Source organism: Entamoeba histolytica, genomic scaffold, assembly GCF_000208925.1.
Source record: "Entamoeba histolytica HM-1:IMSS scf_1104750518587 genomic scaffold, whole genome shotgun sequence".
In the NCBI taxonomy this organism is placed as follows: Eukaryota; Evosea; order Mastigamoebida; family Endamoebidae; genus Entamoeba; species Entamoeba histolytica.
The window spans coordinates 171253-197106 of record NW_001914860.1 but is presented as its reverse complement, the minus strand read 5'-3'; the positions used below and the strand labels follow the sequence as shown (position 1 = coordinate 197106).

At 24.7% G+C, this 25854-nt stretch overlaps 14 protein-coding genes across 14 annotated transcripts, besides 2 other annotated features; 4 read left to right on the top strand and 10 right to left on the bottom strand.

Moving 5' to 3' along the window:
* Nucleotides 1–827: 827 nt before the first annotated feature.
* On the top strand, nucleotides 828–1853 carry EHI_152040 (uncharacterized protein; the record flags this gene model as incomplete). Its single annotated transcript, XM_652283.2, has 1 exon — nucleotides 828–1853. One exon carries the CDS (start codon nucleotides 828–830, stop codon nucleotides 1851–1853), a length of 1026 nt encoding a protein of 341 aa, XP_657375.2.
* Nucleotides 1854–2258: 405 nt separating this feature from the next.
* Nucleotides 2259–2807, bottom strand: EHI_152030 (uncharacterized protein; the record flags this gene model as incomplete). The annotated part of the gene is made up of 1 exon (XM_652284.1): nucleotides 2259–2807. One exon carries the CDS (start codon nucleotides 2805–2807, stop codon nucleotides 2259–2261), a length of 549 nt encoding a protein of 182 aa, XP_657376.1.
* A 479-nt stretch (nucleotides 2808–3286) lies between these two features.
* EHI_152020 (Rho guanine nucleotide exchange factor, putative) lies at nucleotides 3287–5605 on the bottom strand (the record flags this gene model as incomplete). The annotated part of the gene is made up of 1 exon (XM_652285.2): nucleotides 3287–5605. One exon carries the CDS (start codon nucleotides 5603–5605, stop codon nucleotides 3287–3289), a length of 2319 nt encoding a protein of 772 aa, XP_657377.2.
* Nucleotides 5606–6150: 545 nt separating this feature from the next.
* Nucleotides 6151–7881, bottom strand: EHI_152010 (histone acetyltransferase, putative; the record flags this gene model as incomplete). The annotated part of the gene is made up of 1 exon (XM_652287.1): nucleotides 6151–7881. The coding sequence occupies one exon, from the start codon at nucleotides 7879–7881 to the stop codon at nucleotides 6151–6153; it is 1731 nt and encodes a 576-aa protein (XP_657379.1).
* A 482-nt stretch (nucleotides 7882–8363) lies between these two features.
* On the top strand, nucleotides 8364–9818 carry EHI_152000 (Legume-like lectin family protein; the record flags this gene model as incomplete). The annotated part of the gene is made up of 1 exon (XM_652288.1): nucleotides 8364–9818. One exon carries the CDS (start codon nucleotides 8364–8366, stop codon nucleotides 9816–9818), a length of 1455 nt encoding a protein of 484 aa, XP_657380.1.
* Nucleotides 9819–9901: 83 nt separating this feature from the next.
* EHI_151990 (RNA-binding protein, putative) lies at nucleotides 9902–10827 on the bottom strand (the record flags this gene model as incomplete). Its single annotated transcript, XM_652289.2, has 1 exon — nucleotides 9902–10827. The coding sequence occupies one exon, from the start codon at nucleotides 10825–10827 to the stop codon at nucleotides 9922–9924; it is 906 nt and encodes a 301-aa protein (XP_657381.1). The 3' UTR covers nucleotides 9902–9921.
* Nucleotides 10828–11053: 226 nt separating this feature from the next.
* On the bottom strand, nucleotides 11054–11815 carry EHI_151980 (uncharacterized protein; the record flags this gene model as incomplete). The annotated part of the gene is made up of 1 exon (XM_652290.1): nucleotides 11054–11815. The coding sequence occupies one exon, from the start codon at nucleotides 11813–11815 to the stop codon at nucleotides 11054–11056; it is 762 nt and encodes a 253-aa protein (XP_657382.1).
* Nucleotides 11816–13172: 1357 nt separating this feature from the next.
* Nucleotides 13173–14111, bottom strand: EHI_151970 (uncharacterized protein; the record flags this gene model as incomplete). The annotated part of the gene is made up of 1 exon (XM_652291.1): nucleotides 13173–14111. The coding sequence occupies one exon, from the start codon at nucleotides 14109–14111 to the stop codon at nucleotides 13173–13175; it is 939 nt and encodes a 312-aa protein (XP_657383.1).
* Nucleotides 14112–14577: 466 nt separating this feature from the next.
* Nucleotides 14578–15918, top strand: EHI_151960 (zinc finger domain containing protein; the record flags this gene model as incomplete). The annotated part of the gene is made up of 1 exon (XM_652292.2): nucleotides 14578–15918. The coding sequence occupies one exon, from the start codon at nucleotides 14578–14580 to the stop codon at nucleotides 15916–15918; it is 1341 nt and encodes a 446-aa protein (XP_657384.2).
* Nucleotides 15919–16055: 137 nt separating this feature from the next.
* On the bottom strand, nucleotides 16056–17063 carry EHI_151950 (casein kinase, putative; the record flags this gene model as incomplete). The annotated part of the gene is made up of 1 exon (XM_652293.1): nucleotides 16056–17063. One exon carries the CDS (start codon nucleotides 17061–17063, stop codon nucleotides 16056–16058), a length of 1008 nt encoding a protein of 335 aa, XP_657385.1.
* Nucleotides 17064–17351: 288 nt separating this feature from the next.
* EHI_151940 (amino acid transporter, putative) lies at nucleotides 17352–18794 on the bottom strand (the record flags this gene model as incomplete). Its single annotated transcript, XM_652294.1, has 1 exon — nucleotides 17352–18794. One exon carries the CDS (start codon nucleotides 18792–18794, stop codon nucleotides 17352–17354), a length of 1443 nt encoding a protein of 480 aa, XP_657386.1.
* A 252-nt stretch (nucleotides 18795–19046) lies between these two features.
* Nucleotides 19047–19124: a repeat region.
* Nucleotides 19125–19149: 25 nt separating this feature from the next.
* Nucleotides 19150–19581: a repeat region.
* Nucleotides 19582–20321: 740 nt separating this feature from the next.
* On the bottom strand, nucleotides 20322–21233 carry EHI_151930 (uncharacterized protein; the record flags this gene model as incomplete). The annotated part of the gene is made up of 1 exon (XM_652295.1): nucleotides 20322–21233. One exon carries the CDS (start codon nucleotides 21231–21233, stop codon nucleotides 20322–20324), a length of 912 nt encoding a protein of 303 aa, XP_657387.1.
* A 280-nt stretch (nucleotides 21234–21513) lies between these two features.
* EHI_151920 (inorganic polyphosphate/ATP-NAD kinase, putative) lies at nucleotides 21514–22686 on the bottom strand (the record flags this gene model as incomplete). The annotated part of the gene is made up of 1 exon (XM_652296.2): nucleotides 21514–22686. One exon carries the CDS (start codon nucleotides 22684–22686, stop codon nucleotides 21901–21903), a length of 786 nt encoding a protein of 261 aa, XP_657388.1. The 3' UTR covers nucleotides 21514–21900.
* A 1297-nt stretch (nucleotides 22687–23983) lies between these two features.
* Nucleotides 23984–25673, top strand: EHI_151910 (uncharacterized protein; the record flags this gene model as incomplete). Its single annotated transcript, XM_652297.1, has 3 exons — nucleotides 23984–24109; nucleotides 24157–24578; nucleotides 24629–25673. The coding sequence occupies 3 exons, from the start codon at nucleotides 23984–23986 to the stop codon at nucleotides 25671–25673; spliced, it is 1593 nt and encodes a 530-aa protein (XP_657389.1).
* Nucleotides 25674–25854: the final 181 nt, after the last annotated feature.

Sequence of the window (25854 nt, the reverse complement as noted above, 5' to 3'; positions counted from 1 at the left end):
ATATAAAAGAAACTTAATGTTTATTACACAATCGTTATGCTGATATATCTTTTTCATATTATAATTTTATTTTTTCATTATTTTTGTATATTAGTATTTCCATTTTAAACTAAAACAATATTGTTCATTATCATTTAATTTTTATTATATTAAAATGTGTTGAATTAATATATTTAAATGAATGAGAATAAATGAACATAAAAAAGAAGTTTACTTTATTGTCCTATTATAGAATGTCTACAACTTATTAAATACTCAAAAACTAATATCATAATCATCTGCTGAATAAATTCAATAGATTATTGTTGTATTTTGATGTTCATTTTAACATTATTTGTATTATGAAATTATATACAAAGATATTTGACCATTTAAATACTGTTTGTATTTATTAGTTGTAATAAAGAAAAACTTAACTTGACTCTACACATTCATTGTTCGTGTCTTATCCTCATTTAAATGATGAAATGAAATTATAACTATTCTATTAACAAAATATAATTCAGTTAACATCATTTTATTTTCCAAATAATAATATCATAACAAGTAGAAGTAATAAAATATAAGAAATAAGTTTAATATGATAATATCAAGAATAATACTCAAAATAATCAAAGAAGATTATTCAAATAATAAATCATTATTCTTATTTATAACAAAAATAAAATAATCACTACATTATTAATTCTTTGTTCATGATGTTAAATAATGAAATGTCAAATTACTAATTTAAAGAGAGTAAGATAAAAATTAAGAGTGTAGAGAAGAGAAATAAATCCATAATATTTTTGGAAAAAAAGTAATTTTAAGTTTCTATTGACATTTTTATGATAGATGAACGTAAAATGTTTACTCCAATACAATTATTTGGAAGAGAAATTGATGAAAAGTTTAACACAAACAATGTTCAAAAACACTTTCAAAAAGTGATTGAATGTTATCACAAAAAAGAAATACAAACATTTAATGATTTCTTTTATGCACTATCAGTGATACTACCTCGTTCTACTATTGGAAGTTTTAAACAAATGATACGAAGCCTTGACTTACCACAACTTGGAAAGATACCTGTAATAAATAAATTTTTTCGAGATGTTTCTTTAATAGATCCACAATCAGGAACAAAAGTAGGAAATGTTTTAAGTAAAATGAATCCAACAACTAATCCTGAAAGTATCATTAAAGTAGCTGAATTATCACTAGGCAAAAAGGAAGAAAATTTTCAAGAATTTAAGAATGTACTTGAAAAGGTGTGTAACTCAAAACCAAGTGCTTTTGTTATTCAACATTTTGGGGGAGATGGTTTTGGAATATTTATAGATGAAGATGAAACAGGAAATGGGTTTGTTGAAGGGAGAATTGAAGAAAGAAATGAAAAGATGGAGGACTGTGATGAGAATGAACTAGAAAGAAAAAGTGAAGCAGAGAGATTGATCAGAGAAGCCTTTTCTGATGGAGAAGAAAAGTTAGAAAAAGAAGTGACTCATATGACATCTAAGCAAACACCTGTCATTGAAAATCAAAATAGTTTATCAAAACAAATTGTCCAAGAACAAAGTAATGAAGCTGGTATTATCAATTCAACCAATACTTTTGCTCATGAAAATGAAGAAAAAACAAAAGAACAAGAGAATAAAAGCCAAATTGGAAAGAAAGAAGAAAGTCCTACTTCTAAACCATTCTCTTTAAATACAATAATTCAAGAAAAAGAACAAGAACAAACACAACAAGCATTAGACAAAATAATTAAAGAAATACAAACTAAAATAATGAAAGGATATGTTTTAGAGAAGAATGAAACAAATGAAAGACTGCTGAAAGAACTATCACAATTAATTCATTTTAATTTATAAAAAGAAACGTTTGTTTAATAAAGTTGAAGTAGTTGTTGTCAATAACTTTAATAAAACATTTAATTAATAAAATTATTTATTACATCTTTAATAGGATATTTTATATTGACAATTTTACTATTTTGTTTTTAATCATATACGAAATTGTTATTAAAAAAAAGTGTTACATATTAGTTTAAGCTAGTGATGTGTTATAGACAACTAAAGTTTTTTTAAGTAAATAAGAGAAATGAAAATAATAATTTTTTTTTTTGAGTAAATACAAACACATTATTCTTTACAGTTCAATAAATGAAAGTAAAATGAGAATAATACAAACAAAATAATCACAAATTTATCATTTATTTAAAAAATAAAAAAAAGAAATATAAAACAAAATTTGAAATAACAAAATACAGCGATTACTTAAAAACCAAGAATTTGTTGAATTGTAAAGTCGTTTCTACTCAAGAGAATATCATCGTCATTATTAAAAAGAGAACATATAAATGAATTAATTTCTTGTCCTTTATCAAGAATCTGTTTAGTGTGAAAGAAATCTTTAATATAAAATATATTTTTATCAACATGAATCTTTCCTTTACTTGAATGAACTAAATAATTTTTCATTTCAACTGCATCCAATAAAATATTTAATGTTTCTCTTATTAAATTCTTTTCAAACCTCCTTTCTACACTAGATATTTGAATACCATTTAAAAGGTCTGAATCATATATTTCATTACACCTATTGTCTACATATTCAGCTAATGGAATTTCATCATTTTCTGTAGCAATTGATATAATTCTAAAAAATGGATATTCCTTCATTTTATTAAGTTTAGGTTTTTCAATTCGAATATCATAAAATTTATTCAATACTCCAATATAGAAACTTTGTAAACTTGAGTCATCTTCTTTTCCTTTTCTTTTCCAAAGATTTTCATTGATGACTTTAGGTGACTTAGATTGCATAATGAATAAGATCTAAAAAAGAAGAAACTTTTATTATTTTCATTTTGAAAACAAATCATAATTTTGTTGTTTTTTACAAAAACAAAAACGATTTTATTTTTTATTTTTTTCTATTTTTAGCATATAGTCTTTTTTAGGAATTTATTACTTTTATTTTCTTTTAATAGAAATTTTTAGAACCAATAAAGTATTTATTTTTGTGAATCTCTTATATTATATATGGAATTTATTAAAAAGTTATATTTAGAAGAATGTATTAATTCATTTATTCTTCTGAAAACAATATTATTTTGTTTTTTCTAATAGAAATAAATTAAAATCAAATCAATGGGTTTTCTAATTATATAAATATCAAAAATAGATTTATTTAATCAATAAAATATAAAATTTTAAGTATGTTTCATTTTCTTTTAAAAAATGGTTTAAAAACAAACAAAAATGCAACAAATTATTATTTTTTTTTTTGATATTTAAATATATTATAAAATGAAATTATTGTCTTTCTCTTTAAAAGAGGTATTTAATTTGATGTCTTCTAATATATACCATTTATCTTTAACAATTTTGTTTATAATATCAGAACATTGTTTTGACTGTTTATCATTTGAACAAATAACTTCTAATGTTTTATTTGTTTTAGTATCTTTAACTATCAATTGACGTTTATTGTAAGAACAAATTATATTTTGATTAATTGGATATTCAGTAAAAGAATATTGAATAGTTCCAATTTTTAAAGAACATAAAAGAATATCATTACAAATAAGAAGTGTGTATTTCTTTTTATCTTTTGTTTCAATTTTACATTTATTAAATAATAGTCTATTAAAAATAAAATATTCTATTTTATCACGTTTTTGTAATTCATATTGTAATTTATCTCTAAAACTAGTACATTCATCAATTAATAATGAAAAATTATGATATTTATGATATACTTCTTTTAAACGATTATAATCTGGATTCTTTATTGGTGTATTTTTTAATAATTCTAATATTAAAATAGGATATCTCATTGTTCTTTGAACTGGTTGAATTAATAATTGTTCTAATTCTTGATGACCTAACTCTGGTTGGTCTTTATTTGTATTGATTAAGTCTTTTACACATTTCAAGGTTTTAATTTGTTCCCATACATTAGCTCCCGTGTTATAATTAATAGTAAATTTTAATAACGATGATGCAAATATATAACACTCTTCTAAAACATTAGAAATTACTACTTCTGAATCATATTTATCTAATACCTTTCTTAAACAAATACTAATTCTCATTGAACTAATACAAACTTTATCATAAAATTCATTAAAAATATAATTTATTAATTCTTTCTTAATTAATCCATTATTAACAAATTCATTTAGAGGATTTATAAAATATTTATTGATAAGTTGTAAATTTTTGTATAATTTCTCTTCTGTTTCAGTTAATTCTTTAAACACTCTCTTTCTTTTAATAAGTAATTTTGCTTTATATTTATTTCTAACTAATAATCCTCTTAAATATGATTGAAGCAAAATAATTCTCTTATCGTTATTCTCAAGTACTTTTTGTGTTTGTTTTATAGTGAATGATAATTTAGGAGAAAGAAGTAATGGTGGTTGTTTTACTATTATTTCTTTATTTTTGAGTTTTGGACTTATTAAAGGAAATAACCTTATTTCATCTTCAGTCATTTGTTTTTGTTCTATATTTTCAAATAACAATGTAATTGCTCTTGGCCTATTCTTTTTCAGCTCAAGCATTTTTACTTTCTTTTTTATAGATTTATTTTGTTCACATCTTTTTAACTCTAAACACTGAGGTAATGTTGCTTTATCTTCTTCAATCAAATTATCATATTTTCTGCTTTTTATAAAACTATTTAGTTGTCTAATATTTTTTTTAAATGAGAGATTATCTTTACTTGTTGGTAATAACATTTGTTCATAAGAAGTCATTCTTCTTTTAGGTTGTTCACTTTTAATCATTTTATTATTTATTTGGTTTTCTTCTTGTGAGTGTCTTTTTTCTTCTTCCTTATTCTGGTTTATTGATGAGAGATATTTGAGGGTTAATCCCTTACCTGTTAATCTTCTTATGTTTGGAAGTGAGAACCTTAATTTTTTCTTTACTACATCTTTTTTTTCTGTTATTAATTTATTACTCATTCCTTCTTTTTGAGAAGTTATACCTTCTAATTCATTTAAAGATGATTTTATTGGTAATAAAGGTAATGATAATGACCTCCCATTTTTTCTTGTGTTACAAGAATTATTAAGGTTATTTCTTTCAATCGTTTTACTTTCTCTACACCATTCAGTAATTCGTGAAATAATTTTAGGTGTTCTAAAATTCTGTGGATTTTCTCCAGTTAGTTCAAAGAGTGTTTTTGTAATTAACATCTTTTCCTCATTAGAGACTTGACTTTTAATGATAGCATTAACAACATCATTATTAATGATTTTAAGGAATGTTTTCATAAAGTTTATTTGTTGTTTTTCTTCTATTTGTAAATATTTAAAAATATCTAATGGAGGAATTTGATATTTGACTAATATAGCTGCTATTTCAAATGTTTGTTGTTTAGTAAGTTCGTATATTGCTAAAGGATAATCTAAAATATACTTCATAACTACTTCAATTTCTTTATATTCAAAACTTGTTCCATTGAAATTGATTTCAATATCACTACTAATAGGGGTTGAATAACATATTAGAGAAGATAATGTTGATTTCTTAAACTTAGGATTACTCAGAACGTTTATAGGGAATGAAATTCTATCTGTTTTAGAATATAGAATAATCAAGTAATTCATATAAAGTTAATTTAATAATTCTAGTTTCTGTTTTAAAATATTTGTTTTTAAGCTAATCACAACATTTATTTCATTCAAATTTTATAAATTAAAATTTGTATATATTCCAAGACTTATTTGATTTGATATATCTTCTTTGGTTTTTATATTTTTGTTATTATTGGTAAGAAAAATGACAACTACCATAAAGGTTTATTGTTATTGAGTATATTTTATGTTAGTTTAAGAACGTTATTGAATAAAGAATTTATATAATTTCCATCAACTGAGTTTTATTTAAAAAGAATGATTTTAAATCGTTAGTTATTTCTAAAATATAATTTATTATTATTTTTAATATAATAATAAATTAATTCAAAAACAAGTCTTTTTTTTAATTAAACAAAGAGTTTTTAAATATTTTATAAACAAAGAAATATGATTGTCATTGAAATAAGAAGTTTTTTAATTAGTAAAATGAAAGTGAATATACAACTGTATCTAAAAGTAAACGTAAGATAAACACTTGACTATTTCAAAGAAAAAATAAAAAAAACCATTTTCAATTAATTTTCATAATCATTAAATCTTCTAATATCTTGTAGTTGTGGATGATCCTCATTTAATGATTTAGCCATGTATGGACCATCTAAAGTATAACCAAATTTTCTATAATAATGTCGTACCCCAACACCAGAAATAATAACAATTTTATCACTTCCATGTTCTTCTCTAGCAATTCGTTCAGCCTCTTGAATAAGTAAAGCACCATAACCCATGTGTTGGAATTGATTTAAATTCTTAGTATTAACTGGAATAGAAGTACCATAGACATGTAATTCTCTTATGATGGATGTTTTTCCTTTAAGTTCTGGCATAAACTTTTCATTAGTTGGAAGTCTAAGTCTTAATAATCCAATCAATAAATCATTTTCTGGGTCTTCATATGATAAGAATGTTTCCCATCCATCAGAACCAACATAATCTCTTCTTATTAATTCGATATCTTTTACACATTTGACTTTCTTTCCTGGTTTACCTTGTAGAGCAGCTATACCAACTTCTCTAGTTCTAGTATCTCTACATGGCCAATTATTAGCATCCATTTGACGTTGAACGTATTCTCTTAAATTACCTTTATCAGCACCAGCTGAAACTAATGGAATTGGAATATCTCTTTGAATACGATGTACTCTTACCCAAGGTGGAATTAATGCAAGAATACGTGAAAGGACATCAATAGTTTCTTCAGAAGTATATGAATGGTAATGTCCTTTTCTCCACATTTCATATAAACGAGTTCCACGAATAACAAGACATGGATATAGTTTTAATCCATCACATTGATATGCCCCATCACTAAACATTTCACTATATGTAAAAACATCTCTTTCAGGTGGTACACCTGGAAGATTTGGCATCATATGAGTAACAATCTTATATCCTGCATCTTTTAATCTCTTATAACACCCAATACAATCTTGAACAGTATGACCTCTATTACATTCTTTGCAAATATCTTCAAAAATTGATTGCAATCCAATTTCTAAACGTGTTGTTCCATATCTAAACATTTCTCTTATATGATCCTCTGAACAACAATCAGGCCGTGTTTCAATAGTTAAAGCAACACATTTTACTTTAGAATTTTCTCCATAATGTACTGCCTCTTCAACAGTAGATGAAACATGTCCTGATAATGCATCAAATAATCCAAGAATGAAAGAGTCTCTATAATGTTTATCCATAGAAAGGAATGTACCTCCCATAATAATATACTCAACTTTTTCAACGCTATGACCAAGTTTTTGAAGTTGTTCTACTCTTGATCTTGATTGAATATATGGATTGTATCTTGCACGAACAGCACGCATAGAAGTTGGTTCATAACCAGTATAAGATTGTGTAGAATATTCAAAATCAGAATCACATCCACCAGGACAATAAACACATGAATCACCATTAGTTCTAATGTTTGGACAACGATGTGGTTTACACATTACAGCAATAGCAACAATACCAGAAGCCGTACGAACAGGTTTTGATTTAACAATAGGAAGAAGAAATGGACGATGAGAATCAGGAATAGCAGCGATAATATCAACTTGTTTAGGTGCAGTATGTAAATTATGTTTTTGAGCCATTTGAGACTTTAATTTATTTAAATTAATTTCTTCACCTTTTTCATATAAATCAATCATTACTTGAACAATTTCATTAATACATGCAACAAATTGAACAGAATTTCTTCCATACTTAGCAGGACCTTTACGACCTCTTATAACGTTAGATTTCATTTAATTGAATTTGTTAGTTTTTGACTGTTAAAATTTTTATGAAAAATAAACGGAAGGGTTTTTATCTTTTTACTATTTTTCTCTTTTGAGGTTTTTAAAAAGGGACATTTGATGGTTTTATTTTATTCTTAACAGAAAAATAAGACTCAAACAAATTAATTTAATAATTGATATATATTAATTCAATTATATGATTTATAAATTAGTTGTACTATACATAAATATACTTCAACAAATTTATAATCACTTCTTATAGCTTGTCTGTATAAACTATACAATAGAAGTTGTACGTTTAAGTTAACAAGCATTTACTTTGTTAGTTCGTAAGGAACTAACAAAGTAAAGGGTTAAATAGAAGGGTAAAAATAATATAAAACAATTTGTTAGTAATAACACAATTTTACTAACAAATAAATTTTTTGATTTATTTTTTATTTTTTTTTTTAATAAAAAAGGAAGAACTTAAAAGAGTAGAAAGTAAAATGATTATTTTAATAATATTACTTGCTCTTCTCTCTTCATCTAAAATGGTTGTTGATGTTTTATCTTTTAGAGAACCTATAGAACCAGAAAATGTTGTTAGAAATTATGATATGAAAGGACCAATTATAGTATTTGAAAATTATGTACAAATTACTCCAAATGGTATTGGAAAAAGTTCAATAATGAATGGGAAATATAAAGTAGATTTACCAAGTTTTGAATTACAATTAAAATTGAATATTATTTGTAAAGAAAAATGTGGAGGAGGGATGGGAGTATGGTTGACTGAAGAAAAATTAAAAGAAGGAGATTTATTTGGAGCATATAATATTTATAAAGGAATTGGAATATTTATCAATTTTGAAGATGTAGACATTCCTATGATATCAGTACTAAAAAATGATGGAGTTGATATATTAAAATATAAACCAGAAATGTATTATCAATGCTCTGTAGCTAATATACAAAAAGATAAAGATGGAGCTGTTTTGAGAATTAAATACTTAGTTAATGAAAAAAAACTTATTATTGAAATTATGGTTAATCATATTAATATGGATTGTATTACTATTGAAGATATTGATATTCCTCCATTCTATCTTGGAATATCTGCTACAAATGGAGGAAGTGGTTCAACAAGTTATAGAGTTCAGTCTTTACATTATTATGAAGTTGGTAATAAAGAAAGAAAAGAAGTACATTTAAACAATGTTGTAGAAAATGAACAAATAAATGATACTCCAGAAACAAAAGCAGAGCAAGCAAGTAATAGAATTAAAGAAAGAAAACAAAATAATATTAATAAAGAAAAACAACGTGAAAATGAACGAATTGAAAATCTTCAAAAATTAGAGGAAGCTAATAAACGTTTAAATGAAAATGATCATCTCACTGAAGAGAATAAGAAAGAAGAAACACAAAACATAAAATTGAATAACTCTTTAAATGAAGAAGAAGAAATGAAAGAACAAATAACAATAGAAGAAGATAAAAAACAAGAAGAAATAAAAGATCAACAAATTATTGAGGAACAAAAAAAACAAGAAGAAATAGTTCAAAAACAAGAACATATGAAAGAATTAAAACGAATAAGAATTCAAGATGGATTGTATAAAATTTATAAGGCTATTGCACCAATGAAAAATGCCTTAGATAAAGTTGCTCAAGTTAAAAAAGATGATGAATTATTAAAATTATTTGATGGAATTGTTGTAGATGAAAATAATAAAGCTAAAAACCAGTTAAAAGAAATTTTAGATCAAATAGAATTAGGTAAAGTATCAAATAATGTTTTTGGGGTTCGTTCTGATTTAGTTCAAGTTAAAGTATTATTTTCAGGTGTTCAACAGAGCTCTTGGAAAATAGTTTGGATAGTTTTATTAATATCTCTTATTTTAGCAGCATACTTTGCATTTAAATTATCTATGGTAAAGAAAATAAATCATTATGATTAAAAAAACTAATTATCCTTTTGCTTTTATAACAAAATAAAAGCAACAATTATTCAAACAAAATCAAAAATACAATTAAAATTGTATCAATCCATAATGACTTTATTTAATCAAATCTAATATGCTTAGGATCATTTTTTGTTTCAGTCTTATTTTCATTAAAAGATCGTTTAAATCCTCCTTTTCTATTATCCTTTCTTGGCTCTGGACATTCTCTACTCATATGACCTGGTTTACCACAATTGAAACAAACATTATCTCCTCCTTGTTTACCTTTGTATGTATGTTGTTTTCCTGTTTTATTACTTGATCCAAATGCACCGAATTTTCCTCCATTATTATCTTTATCACCACCTTTCTTTCCATCAGCTAAGTCTAAAAAGAGAGGTCTACCATCAACCTCTTCACCTTGATGTTCTTCAACAAACTTATTAGCAGCTTCTAAGTCAACAAAATCAAGATAACCAAATCCTCTTGATTTTCCTGTTTCTTTATTAGTAATAACACGAGTTTTGACTGGTCCACTAGAAGCAAAATATTGATACATATCATTAGTTGCCCATCCATATGGAATATTCTTTACAAAGACACTAACTAATTTAACATCCTCAACTGGGATAAATTCTTTTGTTTCATTATCTTTCTTTTCTTCTTTCTTTTCTTTTTCTTCTTCACTTTGATTTTCTTCCTTTTCTTCTTCACTGTGACTTTCATCTTCTTTTTCTTCTTTACTATGTTCTTCTTCCATTTTAGACTCCTCCTTCTTTTCTTCTTCCTCTTCTTTCTTTTCTTCTTCTTCTTTCTTTGAGTGATGGTGATGTTTATGCTCTTTCTTTTCTTTTTTGTCCTTCTTATGTTTCTTTTCTTTCTTTTCTTTTTTGTCTTTCTTCTCCTTCTTCTCTTTCTTTTCTTTTTTGTCTTTCTTATCTTTCTTATCTTTCTTTTCAACTTCTTCTTTAACTTCTTCTTTAACTTCTTCACTTTCAATACTCTTTTCTTCAGAGCTAGACATGTTAGTTTTTATTTGAAGAGATGAAGATTTTCTTTTTGAATGTATAGGGTTGAATAATGCAGGGTTGTTTAAAAAAGATTTTATTCATTTTTCAATCTAACATGAAGCATCTAAAAGAACGATAAGTAGGGTTAATCGTCTTTAATAAAAGAAAAATAAAAACATAGAACTACTTTAAAAAAAGAAAAGAGAAATAGTGATAAATAATGAAGAAACAAAATACAAGTTAAAATGTAATTTGAGATGAAGCTGATGAAATTGGAGGGGAGTTAACAATTTTATTTTCTACAATTTTGTCATACTTTTTTGATAAACTAGATGGAGTGTATTGAAGAATTAACTGAACACAAACCTCTAGTTGGGTAAGAAAATAATCATTTTCAGAAGTTAAATCGAAGCAACATTTTCTTATAAAAGAGATATTAGAATATAACATAGGTGGTTGACATTGAACGATAAGATATGTTAATATTTCCAATATTTCATCACAACTCATTTGCAAAGTAATATTATTATGATAAATGATATTTCTAAAACATTTATTAATAGAATTTAATTTTTCAGTTGGAGTTTTAAAATTATTAATTTCTATTAATAAATCTTTTGATCTATTCCAATTTTGTTCGTTTATAATTTTTTGAGAGACTTGATATTTAGATATTGGTATTTTTTGCATAAGAATGATTTGTTTGATTAAACGAACATCTGTTTCTATTTCTTCATTTGTTGCAAATATATTTTCATATAACTCTTCCATAATAATATATTCTACACATAGTTTTTGTTCTTCAAATGTAAAGGGAGATTCATTTAATGACAAGTTATACAAAATTGTTTGGTATAATGACTTTACAACTTTCTCTACTTCTTCACTTTCAATACATTGCTCTGTACTAAACCATTTTTTAAATTGTTTAATAGATTTTATATCGTCTTGGTGTTGTTCAAGATATTTTTTGAATTTATGTATAAGTAATTCTAACCCCATCTCAAATAATGATTTTTTTATAGTTTTTTTTTATTTATTCTTTTTAGATTTTTTTATTTGTTTTCAGTTTATTCAATATTATTCTGTAGAGTAATTTTATTTTGTAAATTATATATTTAGAAATACTTCTTTAACAAATTCCTATAAAAATAGAGTCAACCCATTTAATATCTTTTTACGTTGTGTCATACTTTTTTAAGTTATTTGTTTTGTTTGAATCATATTAAACTACAATAAGAAATAAAAATTCAATTAATTTGATTTTTATAACTAATAAATTTTGAATAAAAGAATATGTTTCTTTGTTAATATAATTATAATTATCTTAGAAATATCAATTCTTTTTTTTTTAATGTAATACTTTTGATTATTTAAATTAGTCATTATTATTATACATTTTTAGTATCAAACTTTGTATTGAGCTGTTTTCATTTTTAAATTAATTTTTATATTCTTTATATTTTTCTCATTAAACAATTTGTTTTAGAATAATGTCTCCAGTTTCTTTTTCTTATTGGAAGGTTTTTAATTTCTAACTTTAACTAACAATTAATACTCCTTATTTTTATCTTAAGAACAAACTTTTAGTCATTTTCTTCTTTTGGTTATATTTAATCTACTTAAAGGTTTTTAAATTTAAATGTAGAATTTAAATAATAAATTGGTTAATACCACTAAGTTGATTATTTTTATTAAACTTAATATAGTATAACTTTAATAAATGATTATAATAAAGTACAATAAAGCATTAAAGTATTCCAGAACATTAACCTCTGTTGTTTTATGAAAAACAAGATGATATTGAGTTTAATAAAAATGTCAAGATATTCTTCATATTCTATAAATAGAATATTCAATACTTTAGCAAAATAACTTTCAAGTAAGCTCAATTAACTCCTTGAATAGACTTAAAGATTATATATTTTTAAGAAATTAGTTTTAAATGAATGAAAATTCAAAAGTAAAAAAGAATATTTAAAGTAACAAAGAAAAATAAGTTGTAATAAATATATAAAAACAAAAGAAAAATGAAAGATTCAAATAATTAAGAAATAACTAAGAATCATATAGATACTAAGAATTATTTAAAATAATATATTAGGTTTGAAAGGTAAGTTTAAATTAATATATATATTTATATTTATCTATATAATTTATTTTTAAATAAATGAACAATACATAATAAAAATAACAGAGAGGTTTTGGTATTGAAGAAATAATTATAACAAAAAAGAATATTATATCTTTTATTTACTTGTTAAACATTAAGATATGTTTTTAATCACCATTTTAAATTTATTTCAAATTAATATAAACCAAATCTTTTGAATTGTTTTACTTATACAGTCTATTTAAATCATTTCCAATATACTACTAAGAGAGAGTCTAACTTTATTGGGCTTAATAAATTCTTTGATGTAAATGGATTAATAGTATTTGGAGAAACATCATAAATTTGTTTAAATCCTTGATGGATATATGCTGTCCCATCTGAAAGAACCCAGAAAGCAGAAAAACAAGTAAATACAAAACGTTTATCTGAATTTGGATGAATATCTATTGTTCTTATACAATTTTCTTTTCTATAAATTGGATTATTTGTATAATTATTATATCCAAATAAGAAGAAATCATCTGTACTTTCTGCTTTTACAGTATATTCATTTGAAAAAGGAAGTGGCTCTTTTTGGAAACATCCAAAGATATCTGAGTCTTCTGTCATAACAATAATCATAATATTACCTTTACCACAAATAGCATTATTAAATGTTTCTGCACAAAGTTTATCTGTTTTTGAATTATATAATATTTTTGGAATTTTTAATGTTGTCACTTTTTTGAACTTATCAATATCACCATCACCATCATTAATCAATAATGATAAATTAAAAAGACCTTCACTTTGAAAATCAGTTTTCATTTTTATTTCTGGGTTATTACTTTCACTCATTGATCGTTTCTTTTTGTTATGACTTAATGCTATTAACTGTGAATCACTTGCCTCACTAATTAATGGTTTGCATTTAGTTTCATCTTCTTTAGTATATTTAATAATTATTTTAGGAATTGACTTTGTTTCTTGAACCTTTTCTTTCTTTTTTTCAGTTTCTATTTCATTAGCATTTAGTATCTTAGAAGTAAACTTAGATTCTTCTTTTTTTGCTTGTTTAATAATATCGTCTTCAGGCATTGACGTTGATTTCCTATGAGAACTTTTCTTTTTTATATCTTTAGTATTTTGGTCAGTTTTAGGAGTAATAGCATCTTGAGTATTCTTACATTGTTGATTTCCCATTAAGAATTAGTCAATTAGGTTATTCTAAGTTTTTTTATCATTTTTTATGAAACATTTTTACAATACCAATTTTTTTTAATTTTTACTATTGTGTTTTTCTTTTTCTGTTTTTCTACCATTAAACATTTTAATTCTCTGATTTTTATTCTTATATATGAAACCACGTCACTCAATTACTCAAAAAAAAGTATAAATTTGGTGAATAATGGAATGAGTTCCGCAATTACCTATTTCTACCTATCAACATTGTTATGAGAAGTACAGAACGTTCTTTATCTATTTTTTATTAAATAATTCTTAAAAATAGATTTTTTATTTTTCAGAAAGAGTAAGCAAAGATCTTACATCAAACATATCACTCATTTCATTCCAAATGAGAGGGATTTATATTTTGTTTTTTATTCAATCATTAGCCTTTAACATACACGAACAACATATCGAATTTCCTTTAACTGGAGATTGGTCAATGTCTTCTCCTTTTCCTTTTCTTACACAAACTACTGGTAAAATACAAGCATTTCCTCCAAGGGTTTTAAACGTTACAGAAGAGGGTAGTATTATTGAATGTCATATTCAAATTACTGATGGCAAGTATGGTCAAGATGACATTTTAGAATTTACTTCATTTTTATTAATAAAGAAAAATCAAACTTCTTCTCATGGGTATTTGGTTTCAAAAGTTATTACTCCTACCCCTATAAGAATTATACGAAGAGCGATTGTAACACATAATATTACAAAGTTTATTGACTCTTTACCTTCTCTTAATGTTATTATTCCTTTAGAAGATTTCAAACGTAATTCAGAAAATATTACTATCAATGGTACATTAAATTGGAATGATAAAATTATGCGTTTTACATTATGTCCTATTAACAAAAAAGAATTAGAAGACAGTGCCTTACCATATCTTGGTCTTGTTCTTATTCTTGCAGTTATTCAAGCTTTTGCATTTGTTAAACAAATGGATTGTGCTAAAACTGAAAGTTCATTAAAAAGATCTTCATATAATACTATAGTATTTATGGCAACAAGTGATGCATTTGTGTGTCATGTTCATGTATATCTTGCTTCATTATTTACTCCATCTTCATTGGCTTTTAGATTTTCTATTTTATTATCATTCTTATATTTTATGATATTTTCTGTATATGATGTTAAATATATATTTACAATATGGAAATCACAATATGGAACAGTTTCACAACGTTCTGCAATGTTATTATATTTAAGGTTATATGCTACATTATTTATTTTATTTATATTATCAGTATTTTCATTACATTATTTCCTTATAGTTTGTTTTTCCTTATGGATGCCTCAAATTTATCAGAATATTATTACAAATAATTCTCAAGTTATTTCATTACGTTACATTATTATTACTACATTTCCACGATGTGTTTTAGTACTTTACTGGTTTGCCTTTCCTTATAACTTTATGAATTATAGAGTTGATGGTGTATTAGTTATAACTCTTTTTTCACTTGTTTTTTTACAAATCTTTATTATTGTTATTCAAAAACGATATGGTGCTCGTTGTTTTATACCAAAATTTATTCAAAAATTATGTATAAATGAAGAGTATAATTACCATCATGGATGGAGTGATATCGCTAAAATAAGAGGTACATTAGAGTGTGTTATTTGTATGGCACCAATAGAAAACACTCATATGGAAACAGGATGTCCTGAAATAGTTGTAACACCTTGTGGACATGTTTTTCATACTGATTGTTTAGCATCATGGATAGATTATAAGATGGACTGTCCAACATGTAGAGCACCATTAGAGGGAGTTTTCTAATTTAACAATCCAATTCAAAAATATTCAACAATTTTTATTCAACATAATTGATTTATTGTTTCTTTAGTTTCTTCTTTATTTTTATTATTATAACAAAAAAAGACTCTCTAATATTGGTGAAAAACAAATTAATTTTCTTATTCAACACTACCACTTTTGGATCCGGAATCACCATTTCCACTTCCATGACGTTCAATATCAACCATTTCAGGCATATTACCTTGAGGTGTTTTGTCTCCTTTATACTGGATCCAATCAAATTGTCCATCAAATTCAATCCCTTCTCTTTTAGCAATTCTCCAAAATAGCATTCTTAATTGAAGATAGTCAGGTGTTTGATCAAATCCTAATTTTTTGCAAATATCTAAATAAGTAGCAAATTCTTCTGGTAATCCTTCACATAATTCACTTAATGGAGTACTTTCTTTTTTAGCCAAAATTTGTGTATTTTTATCAACTTTCTTTCCTTTAATTCCTTGCCAGGGTAAAGATCCTTTCATAAAATAAACAAACATATATCCAAGTGCTTCTAAGTCATCTCTTCTTGATTGCTCTCTTCCTCTATGATTATTTATTGATGCATATCTTACAGTTCCAACAAAGGCCTTGTCTTCAGCATATTTAATATGTTTCATAGTTTTATTATCTCGGTATTTCTTTGATAATCCAAAATCAATTACATAAACTGTATTACTCATATTACGCATTCCCATAACAAAATTATCAGGTTTAATATCTCTATGTATAAAAAATCGATCATGAACTTCTTGAATACGTTTAATACATTGGTCAGCTAACATAATTGTTGTTTTCAATGAGAATTTTCTTCCACAGTATGTAAAAAGATCTTCTAATGATGGTCCAAGTAATTCCATAACCATTAAATTCCAATCATCTTGCATTCCCCACCATTTTACTGCAGGAATACCTGTTGCTTTTGTTCCACTTTCTCCTGTTTCCATAAGTATTTTATATAAATTGTATTCATATCTTAATTGTGGACATCGTGCCTTAGTTGATTCCATTTTAATAGCAACTTCTTCCTCTTCATTGAATGTATTTACTCCCATGTAAATATCACCAAACGAACCACTTCCTAATTTTTTAACTAACCGGTATTTATTAGCGATCTTCATATCCATCATGGCTATTATACACACTGATTGATTTCAAGTTCTACTTACTTTTTTCCATTTTTATTTTTTTTGAGTTGAAACGCTCTTTATTTTTGGTTCGTTCTGCTTTTTTTGTTTTTACCAAAAGTAATAGAAACTTATTTGAAGGAATCAATTAGGACATCAACGAAGCAGAGCTGTTTGGTTCTGGGTTATATGATGTGACTACACCAAAAACTAAAACTATTACTGAAACAATAAATAGAATCACTGACAAAAAGAATACTATTAATACTACAAAAGGAGTAGAATAGAAACCTAATGATAAATTAAAATATATTCTTTACAATGATAAAAGACAAACAAACTAGAAAATGGGGTGTGTGGATGATATGAGAATAAAGAACATTTTTGAAATAGCCTGATTGATAATAAATGGAAGACACATGGGGCGATAAATACTAAAATAAAAGAAATTAAACCAGTTAAATCAAAGATTGTTTCTAATGAAGAAGAAATTGATCCCAAAACGAAAGGAATAAGAATAGATATGAAAAGTGCACTATATCTAATTAAATACTTCTTTTTACCTGTCATCACTTCTTCTGAAAACATCGAACATATATTACCTGTTACTGTTTGTGCTACAATAGGAAATGAACTTGTAAGATTTACTAATGGAAAGAAAACTATTAAATATCGAATAATATATGCATACCATTGAGTTTTTCCTTCTGTCCATCCAGAGCGTATTCCTGTATAACTTCCCCAATTTAAGGTTACTGGTGTTTGAACAGTCTCTCCAAAAGTAACAGAACAAACTGCACCAATTAGTCCATAAAATAATGAAGCAATAAATAATGAAGTAATGATCGGAATATGAGTTTTATTTTTTTTTTCTGCAGGAGCAATTATATCAGGAATACTAATATGACAAACTAAAGCAAAAGCAGTATGGGAAAATACTGTTCCAAATCCTGAGAAATCAAAAATTTTAATCTCACTAATTGGACCATCAAATCCAAGACGAACAAAACATGTAATTAACATCAAAGCAAAAACAATAACACAATATAACATCATTAAAAATTGAACAAAGGTTTGAGATGATAATTTTAAAAAGGATAATGGAACAACAAGTAAAGCATAAAATAATATTGATCCATAATATGTTGCTTGACATTCCCATTCTAATGAAAAGTGCCCTTTAACTGGACAATGTTCAGGTTCATTTTGAAATGACCACCAAATAGTTCCTATTGAACTTACACTTGTTCCAACAAAAGACCACAAAATTCCATAACAATTGACAATCATTAAGATATTAATTACAGTTTTAAACCATTTTCCAGCTGTATGAGAGGCAAGAGAAGTATATCCATATGCCTCATATACATCTACTTTACTATGTTTATATCCAGTTAACAAATCATTTCTTTTAATGTATGTTCCTACTCTTGAGATTGCTTCTAAAACATATAGTGCAGTACATGAAGTTAATAAATAAAAAATAAATAACAGTACAAGAGAAAGAACAAGACCAGCTTCAAAATATGCAAGAGGCATACCAAAAACACCAGTACCAATCATAATATTCATTGTTAATGAAAAAACACTTAATAAAGATATTCCTTTTAAATGGGTAAATGGTAAAACATCTAATAATGAAGGTTCTTGATTAACCTCTGAACTATCTGAACCAATATTTTCATAATCATCGACTACGTGAGTGTTTATAAAAATAGCACCACCTTGAGCCATTAACTTAGAATAATCTAAAATTATATTTTTTCAAAAGATGATAAAAATCCTTTTTGAAAGAAATTTTGGAATGTTTGAAAGGAAGTTTCTTTTCTATCTTTTTTTACTTTCAATATTTTCATTAGATCTAAAAATAAAAATATTTTTGAAAAAAGAACAACTTTTGAACAGTTAAAAAATTCTTTGTTTTATTGGTTTATGTTTTTCAAATTGAATTATTATTTATTTTATATTTAGATTAAATTGACATTTCACAAACACTTCACAAACCCTAATACAATACAAATTTCGACTCTCCCACTTATTATTTGATCATGACGTTATCTTTGATGGAATAATGCTATACTTTTAATTGACTATTATTTATTATTATTTAGTATGGGTGTTTATTAAAAAAGAATTCGTTATGATGAAATACTATTTATTTATTATAAATAAAAATATATTTGTTAGTTATGGCTTTGGGTTGAACGTATGGAGTATTATCAAAGAAAATAGTTTTGTTAAGTGGTTGTTAATACTGAAAGAGATAAACTATAAACAAGGTGTTATTGATATATTTTTCTTAAAACAACAATATAAAGAATGAGGAGTTTTAATATTCATTAAATTCAAAAAAAATAGTTAACACCTTAAATGAAGAATTATTTAAGTTGAGTATGTTTGAAAAAACATTTTTTTAAAAGAAATAAATTGTGTTGAAGAAACTGAGATACTCACATATCAAATATGATGAAAATCTAGTTATCTGGTTACTCTTAGTTAACTCCTATTTTTATTCTTATTTCTATCATTAACAATTGATTTATTAATTAAGATTAGTACATACAATGATACTAACAAGTATAAAAAACCTTATCTCTATTTTAATTTCTTAATAAGAAAAAACACACTAACCAAAGGTAGTATTTATAATTAATTATTTTATTTTTAAAACTCATTTTTCCTTAAACACACAATGTTTATTTGTTTTGAAGAGATAGTAATTCTTGGGATTATTGAATTATAAATCAATATCAGTATGTATAAAACAATAAAAATAGTTTCTTCATTATGTAAATACTTTAATTGTTGTTTATTTTTTTCTATTAACATAAATAATATCTATTAGTACAAAAAATAATTACTAAGTTATGAAAAATAATACTAATGTATAGAAGAAATATATAAGAGAGGTTTATTTACTATTTTTTTTTCTTTAGACTAGTATTTTATAAAGACATTTTTATTCTAAGAAGATGTAGTTAGATATTAAAAGTGAAATGAGTTTATTATAGGTAAGTGACATTTAATTTTTTTTAAATAGTATTAAACCAAAGCACATCTAAAGTCATAGGTTTTTATTTTGTATTAAATTATATTTGATTTGAAAAAGTGGATATGAATTTTAATTAATATTAAATATAAAATATAGAGTTATTTAATATATACTTTCAAAAGTATATTAAATAATATTATCTGAGAAGTTTGTATGATTCAATTTTTACTTTTTAAAAAACAAAACATATAAAAAGACTTTATTTAATTTTATTTGTCTGAATTGTCTAAAGCTGAATTTATCCATTCTAATGCATAAGCCACACCATCTTCTTGAACGGTTTTAGTTATAAAATTGGACTTCTCCTTTACTGAGTCAAATGCATTTCCCATAGCAACACCATAACCATTATGAGATACAGCCCATTCTATTCCAGTGATATCATTCTCTGAATCCCCCATATACACAACTAGTCCTTGGTAATGGAGTTGTTCAAGAATCGTACCTTTGCTAATACGTGGATTATATAATTCAATAATTTTTTCTCCTGAGCATTTAACTTCAATGTCATGATTATTATATTTTTTCAATAATTCCATTAAATAAATAGTTTCGTCTACTGTTGATGGATGAATATGAATACTCAAAATATCAGAATCTTTCATTTTCTTAACCTCTTCAAATGAAATAGGTTGAATAAATCTATCACAGTGCTGAAACTTACTATAATCAATTGGAGGAATTTTAACGCTTTGGTCTTCTTCTTCTTTTATGATTTTTAAGTAATCCTCAATCCGTGCATTGCCATCAGTTCCTCCATTTTCTATATCTTTTTTGTTGCATAATACTAAATAGCCACATACCCCCTCTTTTACAAGTGCTTCAATTATTGGCACACATGCTTGTATGTTTAATGGATGATATGCTAAGACTTTTCTTTCAGGAATTCTAACAGTTAAATTACCATTGCTTGTTAATACAGTTATTGGTGAACACCCGACACTTTCTACAATAGGTATTACTGTTTTTAAAGGTCTTCCTGATGCAATAAGAATCTCACTTCCAGCTTGAATTTCACGTTGAAGAGCTTGTTTAACCTTCTCTGTTGGAGTCATCATAGTAGGTAAGGTTAATGTTCCATCAACATCCAATACAATTGTTTTAGGTTTAATAGCGTTCATTATTTATTCTTTTTTAGTTTTGCTCAATACAGATTTGAACTAAGGTTTAAATACTATTAATCATGACAAACAAAGTAATGCAAAGAAGTAAAACTATTTATATGTTTTAATTAACCTCATCAACCTACTATACTTTAAACAAGACATAATAACGTCAACCATAAATTATAATAAATAAAAAGATCTGAAGACTAATTGAAAGCCTTTAAAACAAAAAAAATTTGTATTTGTATCTGTCTAATTAGTTTTGTACTTTTAATGCTTTAAGAAGTAAATGTTTCTTTCTTAAAAGAATTTAGAAATTTTTTTTTGAAGACGTATTAAAGGTTATTTTAAAAGGTGTTATTATCATTATACAAATAATGAATGGGTGAAGTATATAGTAAATTAATTAATAATATTATTCATTTACTACTGATATTATTAAAAAACATATCTAAATATTATTTGAAAATAAGTTTATAAGCATGAAGATAGATTATGAATATTTATAAGTAAAAAAGTGGTTTTATATTATTTTTAGTATGTATTAATTGTTACTAAATTTGAAATATCTTTGGTTAATCAAACGAAGATAGAAGGTAAACTTCAAGTCATTGAGATATTTTTGTTTAATAAAGCCAAATTTATTTACTTAAAATAAATACATAAAAAATCACTATTTTATTTATTCAAAGAAATCCTTAGTTACTTTATTGATATATGTTTTATTTAAATTTTCTTCATGAGCATAAATTACTCTGCATCCATTTTCAATGGCTTTTATTTTTAATTCAGTAATTTCATTTAATTCTACTCCATCATAAAATCCACGAGTTTTCCTTCTATTTGGTTGAATATTCTTAACAATAACTTCTGTATCTAATGGTAAGTATAATGGTCTTATTCCAAGAGGATAACTTGCATTATTTGGAACAAATCCAATCATATTAGCATTTGGTGGAATTGGCATTACTCCAATAGACTTAGAATATCCGGTACTTCCTGCTGGTGTACATACAACAATTCCATCACAACATAACTTAGGTATTCGTACAACTCCATTAATAATAACTTCAAACCAACAACATTGACCATTTAAACGTTCAATCCAAGCATCATTAAATGCAAGCTGAGTGGACAATTGAGTACTTCCATTTGAAGCATCAACTTTAAGACAAGGATATGAATAACATTTAAGTGGTTTATTTTGTTCAATTGAATCCATTACTTCTTGTATAGGATTGATTAAATAACCAACATTTCCACAATTAATACCAAGGTATGGTAACTGTAAATGATAATTTTCATGAAACGCTTTCAAAAATGTCCCATCACCTCCAAACGTCATTACAACATTAGGATTTACTTCATCATGAATTCGTTCAAATTGTCTGGCAACATCAGGAGCCTTTTGGTTGTAATCATCAATATGAAATTTAGCACGAATATGATCAATCTGAAGAGTAGTCATCTACTGAGACTAAGAACTAAATATCTTATCATCAAATTCTAATTAAAAAAAATAAGTCCACAAAATAAATCAACCCTAATTTTTTAAATTTCAATTCGTCTCACAATTATTTAATTTATGTTTTTTTTCTATCTTCATTTTTTGTTATGTTAGTTTTAGTACAAATTTGTTTTTGAGATTATTACATAGCATTACAAACTATTTTTAAATCTAAGACTTTGATAACAAGTGGATGTTGTGAAGAGGTTATAAATAAAAATAGAATAACTACATTTTACCTCATTTTATTGTTATTGATTATTCTTTCATGAATCAAAAATACTCTCAGATTATTTAAAACTATTAAGTTTCATCTAAGAATGTACAACAAAAAGAAACAATATTAACTATTGTCAAAATAAACTAAATAAGTTATTTAGATATCAAAAAATTATTAAATTATTTAATATAATTAAATAATTGGCATGTATTTTGCATAATATTATTAATAACAACGATTGATGTAGTTTTGTCTCTGTTATATGATGAATAATTAATTTGGTTGGTATTGTATTAGAAACTTATTGAATTAATCTAGTTATTCATTTATATATTCATTTATAATAATAAATGAATTTGTTTAATTTATTTTTAATAAGGATAAGAGAGAGAAGAGATGTTGTACAAAATTACAGCTGTTATTTATATAAGAGTTTATAATGTTCAAGTTCTATTTTATAAATAGTTTAGTAAAAATGGTATATAAAGTGTTGTGCTATACTTTGACTCACAAAAGTATCAGATGAAAACAAATATTCTAATAATTATGACATTCTTACTATTATAAATTTCATGAAAATATCATGAATTACAATTGGGCTATTCCTTTCAAATAATCTTTTTGTAATTTTGTATTATTAAAATTAATAAAATTATTACTTATGGAATTAAAACATTGTCTTCTAGAGTAGCTAATAAAATCTTGTTTATTTATAAAAATTAAAGAAATAACAATAAGTTGTTTGCTTTTTTAATTTTATGATGATAACAATATTAATGTTACTATTATTCTATGAAAGAATTATATTTGCAAGGTTTTGTTATATATTAATAATCAATCAGATAGTAACATTTCTTGTTTTTCAATTTTAGATAAAATTTTTGTTTTTAAAAACAAGTTAACTAATAAAAACAAAAAAAAAGAAAAAAGGAAAGAAAAAAGATTAAAATAGATTAAGTTATGTACGAGACATACTATTATGATACACAACTTTTCATTGCTTTTATTACTTATTTTGTTTTGTTTCTCTGCATTGTAATGGTGTGTATCAATGGAATGATTTTTACATCACGACAAAAAATATTTCCTTGTAAATGTAAAAAATGCCAAAAACTGAATGAGATGAAATGGAAGAAACCACTAACGATTAAGAGGTTTATTACTGTTTGTTGTTGATCATACAAAAGATAATCAAATAGTTAACAAATTAGGTTTTAATAACAATAGTTTTACTATTTTTATTTTATACCTTAAACAAACAACGAAACATATATTGTACTGAAGTTATTGAACCATATAATCCATTTAAAGTTTTAAATATCTCTAATTCATCAAATAGACTAAATATTGAACAACGATTTCATGACATTCAATTAAGATATTTAATAAAAAAAGTAACTCTTGAAGAAGAAAAAGTATATCTTCGACAAAAATATGCATATGAGTTATTAAGGAATGACAATAGGTTCTTGGAATGGAAAAGTCAATGGGACCAATTAACAAACTCTACTCATTTAATTGCACTACCTTCTATATTTCAACCAAATACTAATTTTATGTACACAGTCTTTATGATTTATAACACAACAATTTTTTTAATAATACCAATAATATTACTCGTTAGTTCTAGAATGTTTGTTAATATATATCTATCATTTTTATTCATTACCTCATTTATTTTAGTTCATCTTCTTATAAAACCACAATTAATAAGAATAATGAAACATGTTCTCAATATAAACAACTTTATGAAAAAATATTTGATAACTTTGTATCATTCTCATTAATCATTGAGGCAATAAGTTCAACTACACTAGTACAAAGACACATTACATATAATTCATATGACTCAAAATTCTTACCACAAATTAGAAGTAAAGTAAATCAAAACCTTTTAAATACACCTCATATCCAAACAAAAGAAGTTGTTAAAGCACAGACATTAATTTGTGCATATCTCATGAGAATTAAACTACCAAAATATCTTAAACATACTCTTTATTCAATGCTACCAGACGTAAGAAAAATAATTTTTGATTTAAACAATTACTTCTTCTCCAAGGGGAGTCTTGATGCAATGGTATTAACAACAAGAATGGGTCAAATGATTGCACAAGCATGTACAGTTGAGACTGAATATCTTCAATTACCTGAATTTCAATCAAGTCAAATAATCTGTATGAAAAAAATTACAACATCTCAATTGGGATCAATCAATACATTAGAACGCTTACAAAAACTTCATGAAATATGTTATAATGAATATCAACTAAATTTATGGAAAAATTATTTAATGTACTTTCCTGCAAATATGGAAATTGATTTAGGACTAAATAAAGAAATTAGTTATAACTCTCGTTCATTTGACTTAGAAATTAGAATAAGAAGAAAACTTGTGACTTACAATTTACAACAATCAATTGATCCAGAAACAAATCAAAATACAGAATTAATAGAAAAAGATAAGACAATTCGTAGTCATACACCATTCTTAAGAAAAGCAATTAAAGAAAGATTCTATTTATTTGTTGAAATAGAAAATCAACATTTAGTATGTTATAAAGAAATATTAAAAATACCCTTTTCATCAAATATATTTACCATTAACATTCACATTCCAATTCCTCTAAATATAAATTCAATTAATTTCTGCATTTATTTAATTTCAGGCTGTTATTTAGGATGTGAATATTGTATGAAGAAAACTATTAAATTATTGTATGCCTAAATTATTATTATTTAAATATTTAATTTTAGTTTATTCCTATTTCAAACCTCCTTTTTTTTGTTGCTTGTTATTTCATTTCATAAAAAATGATAATACTAAAATTCTGTTATTACTTTTTATTTTATTGATTTTATTAAAAAGTAAGCATTTAAATATCCTCAACAATTTCTTTAAGATGTAT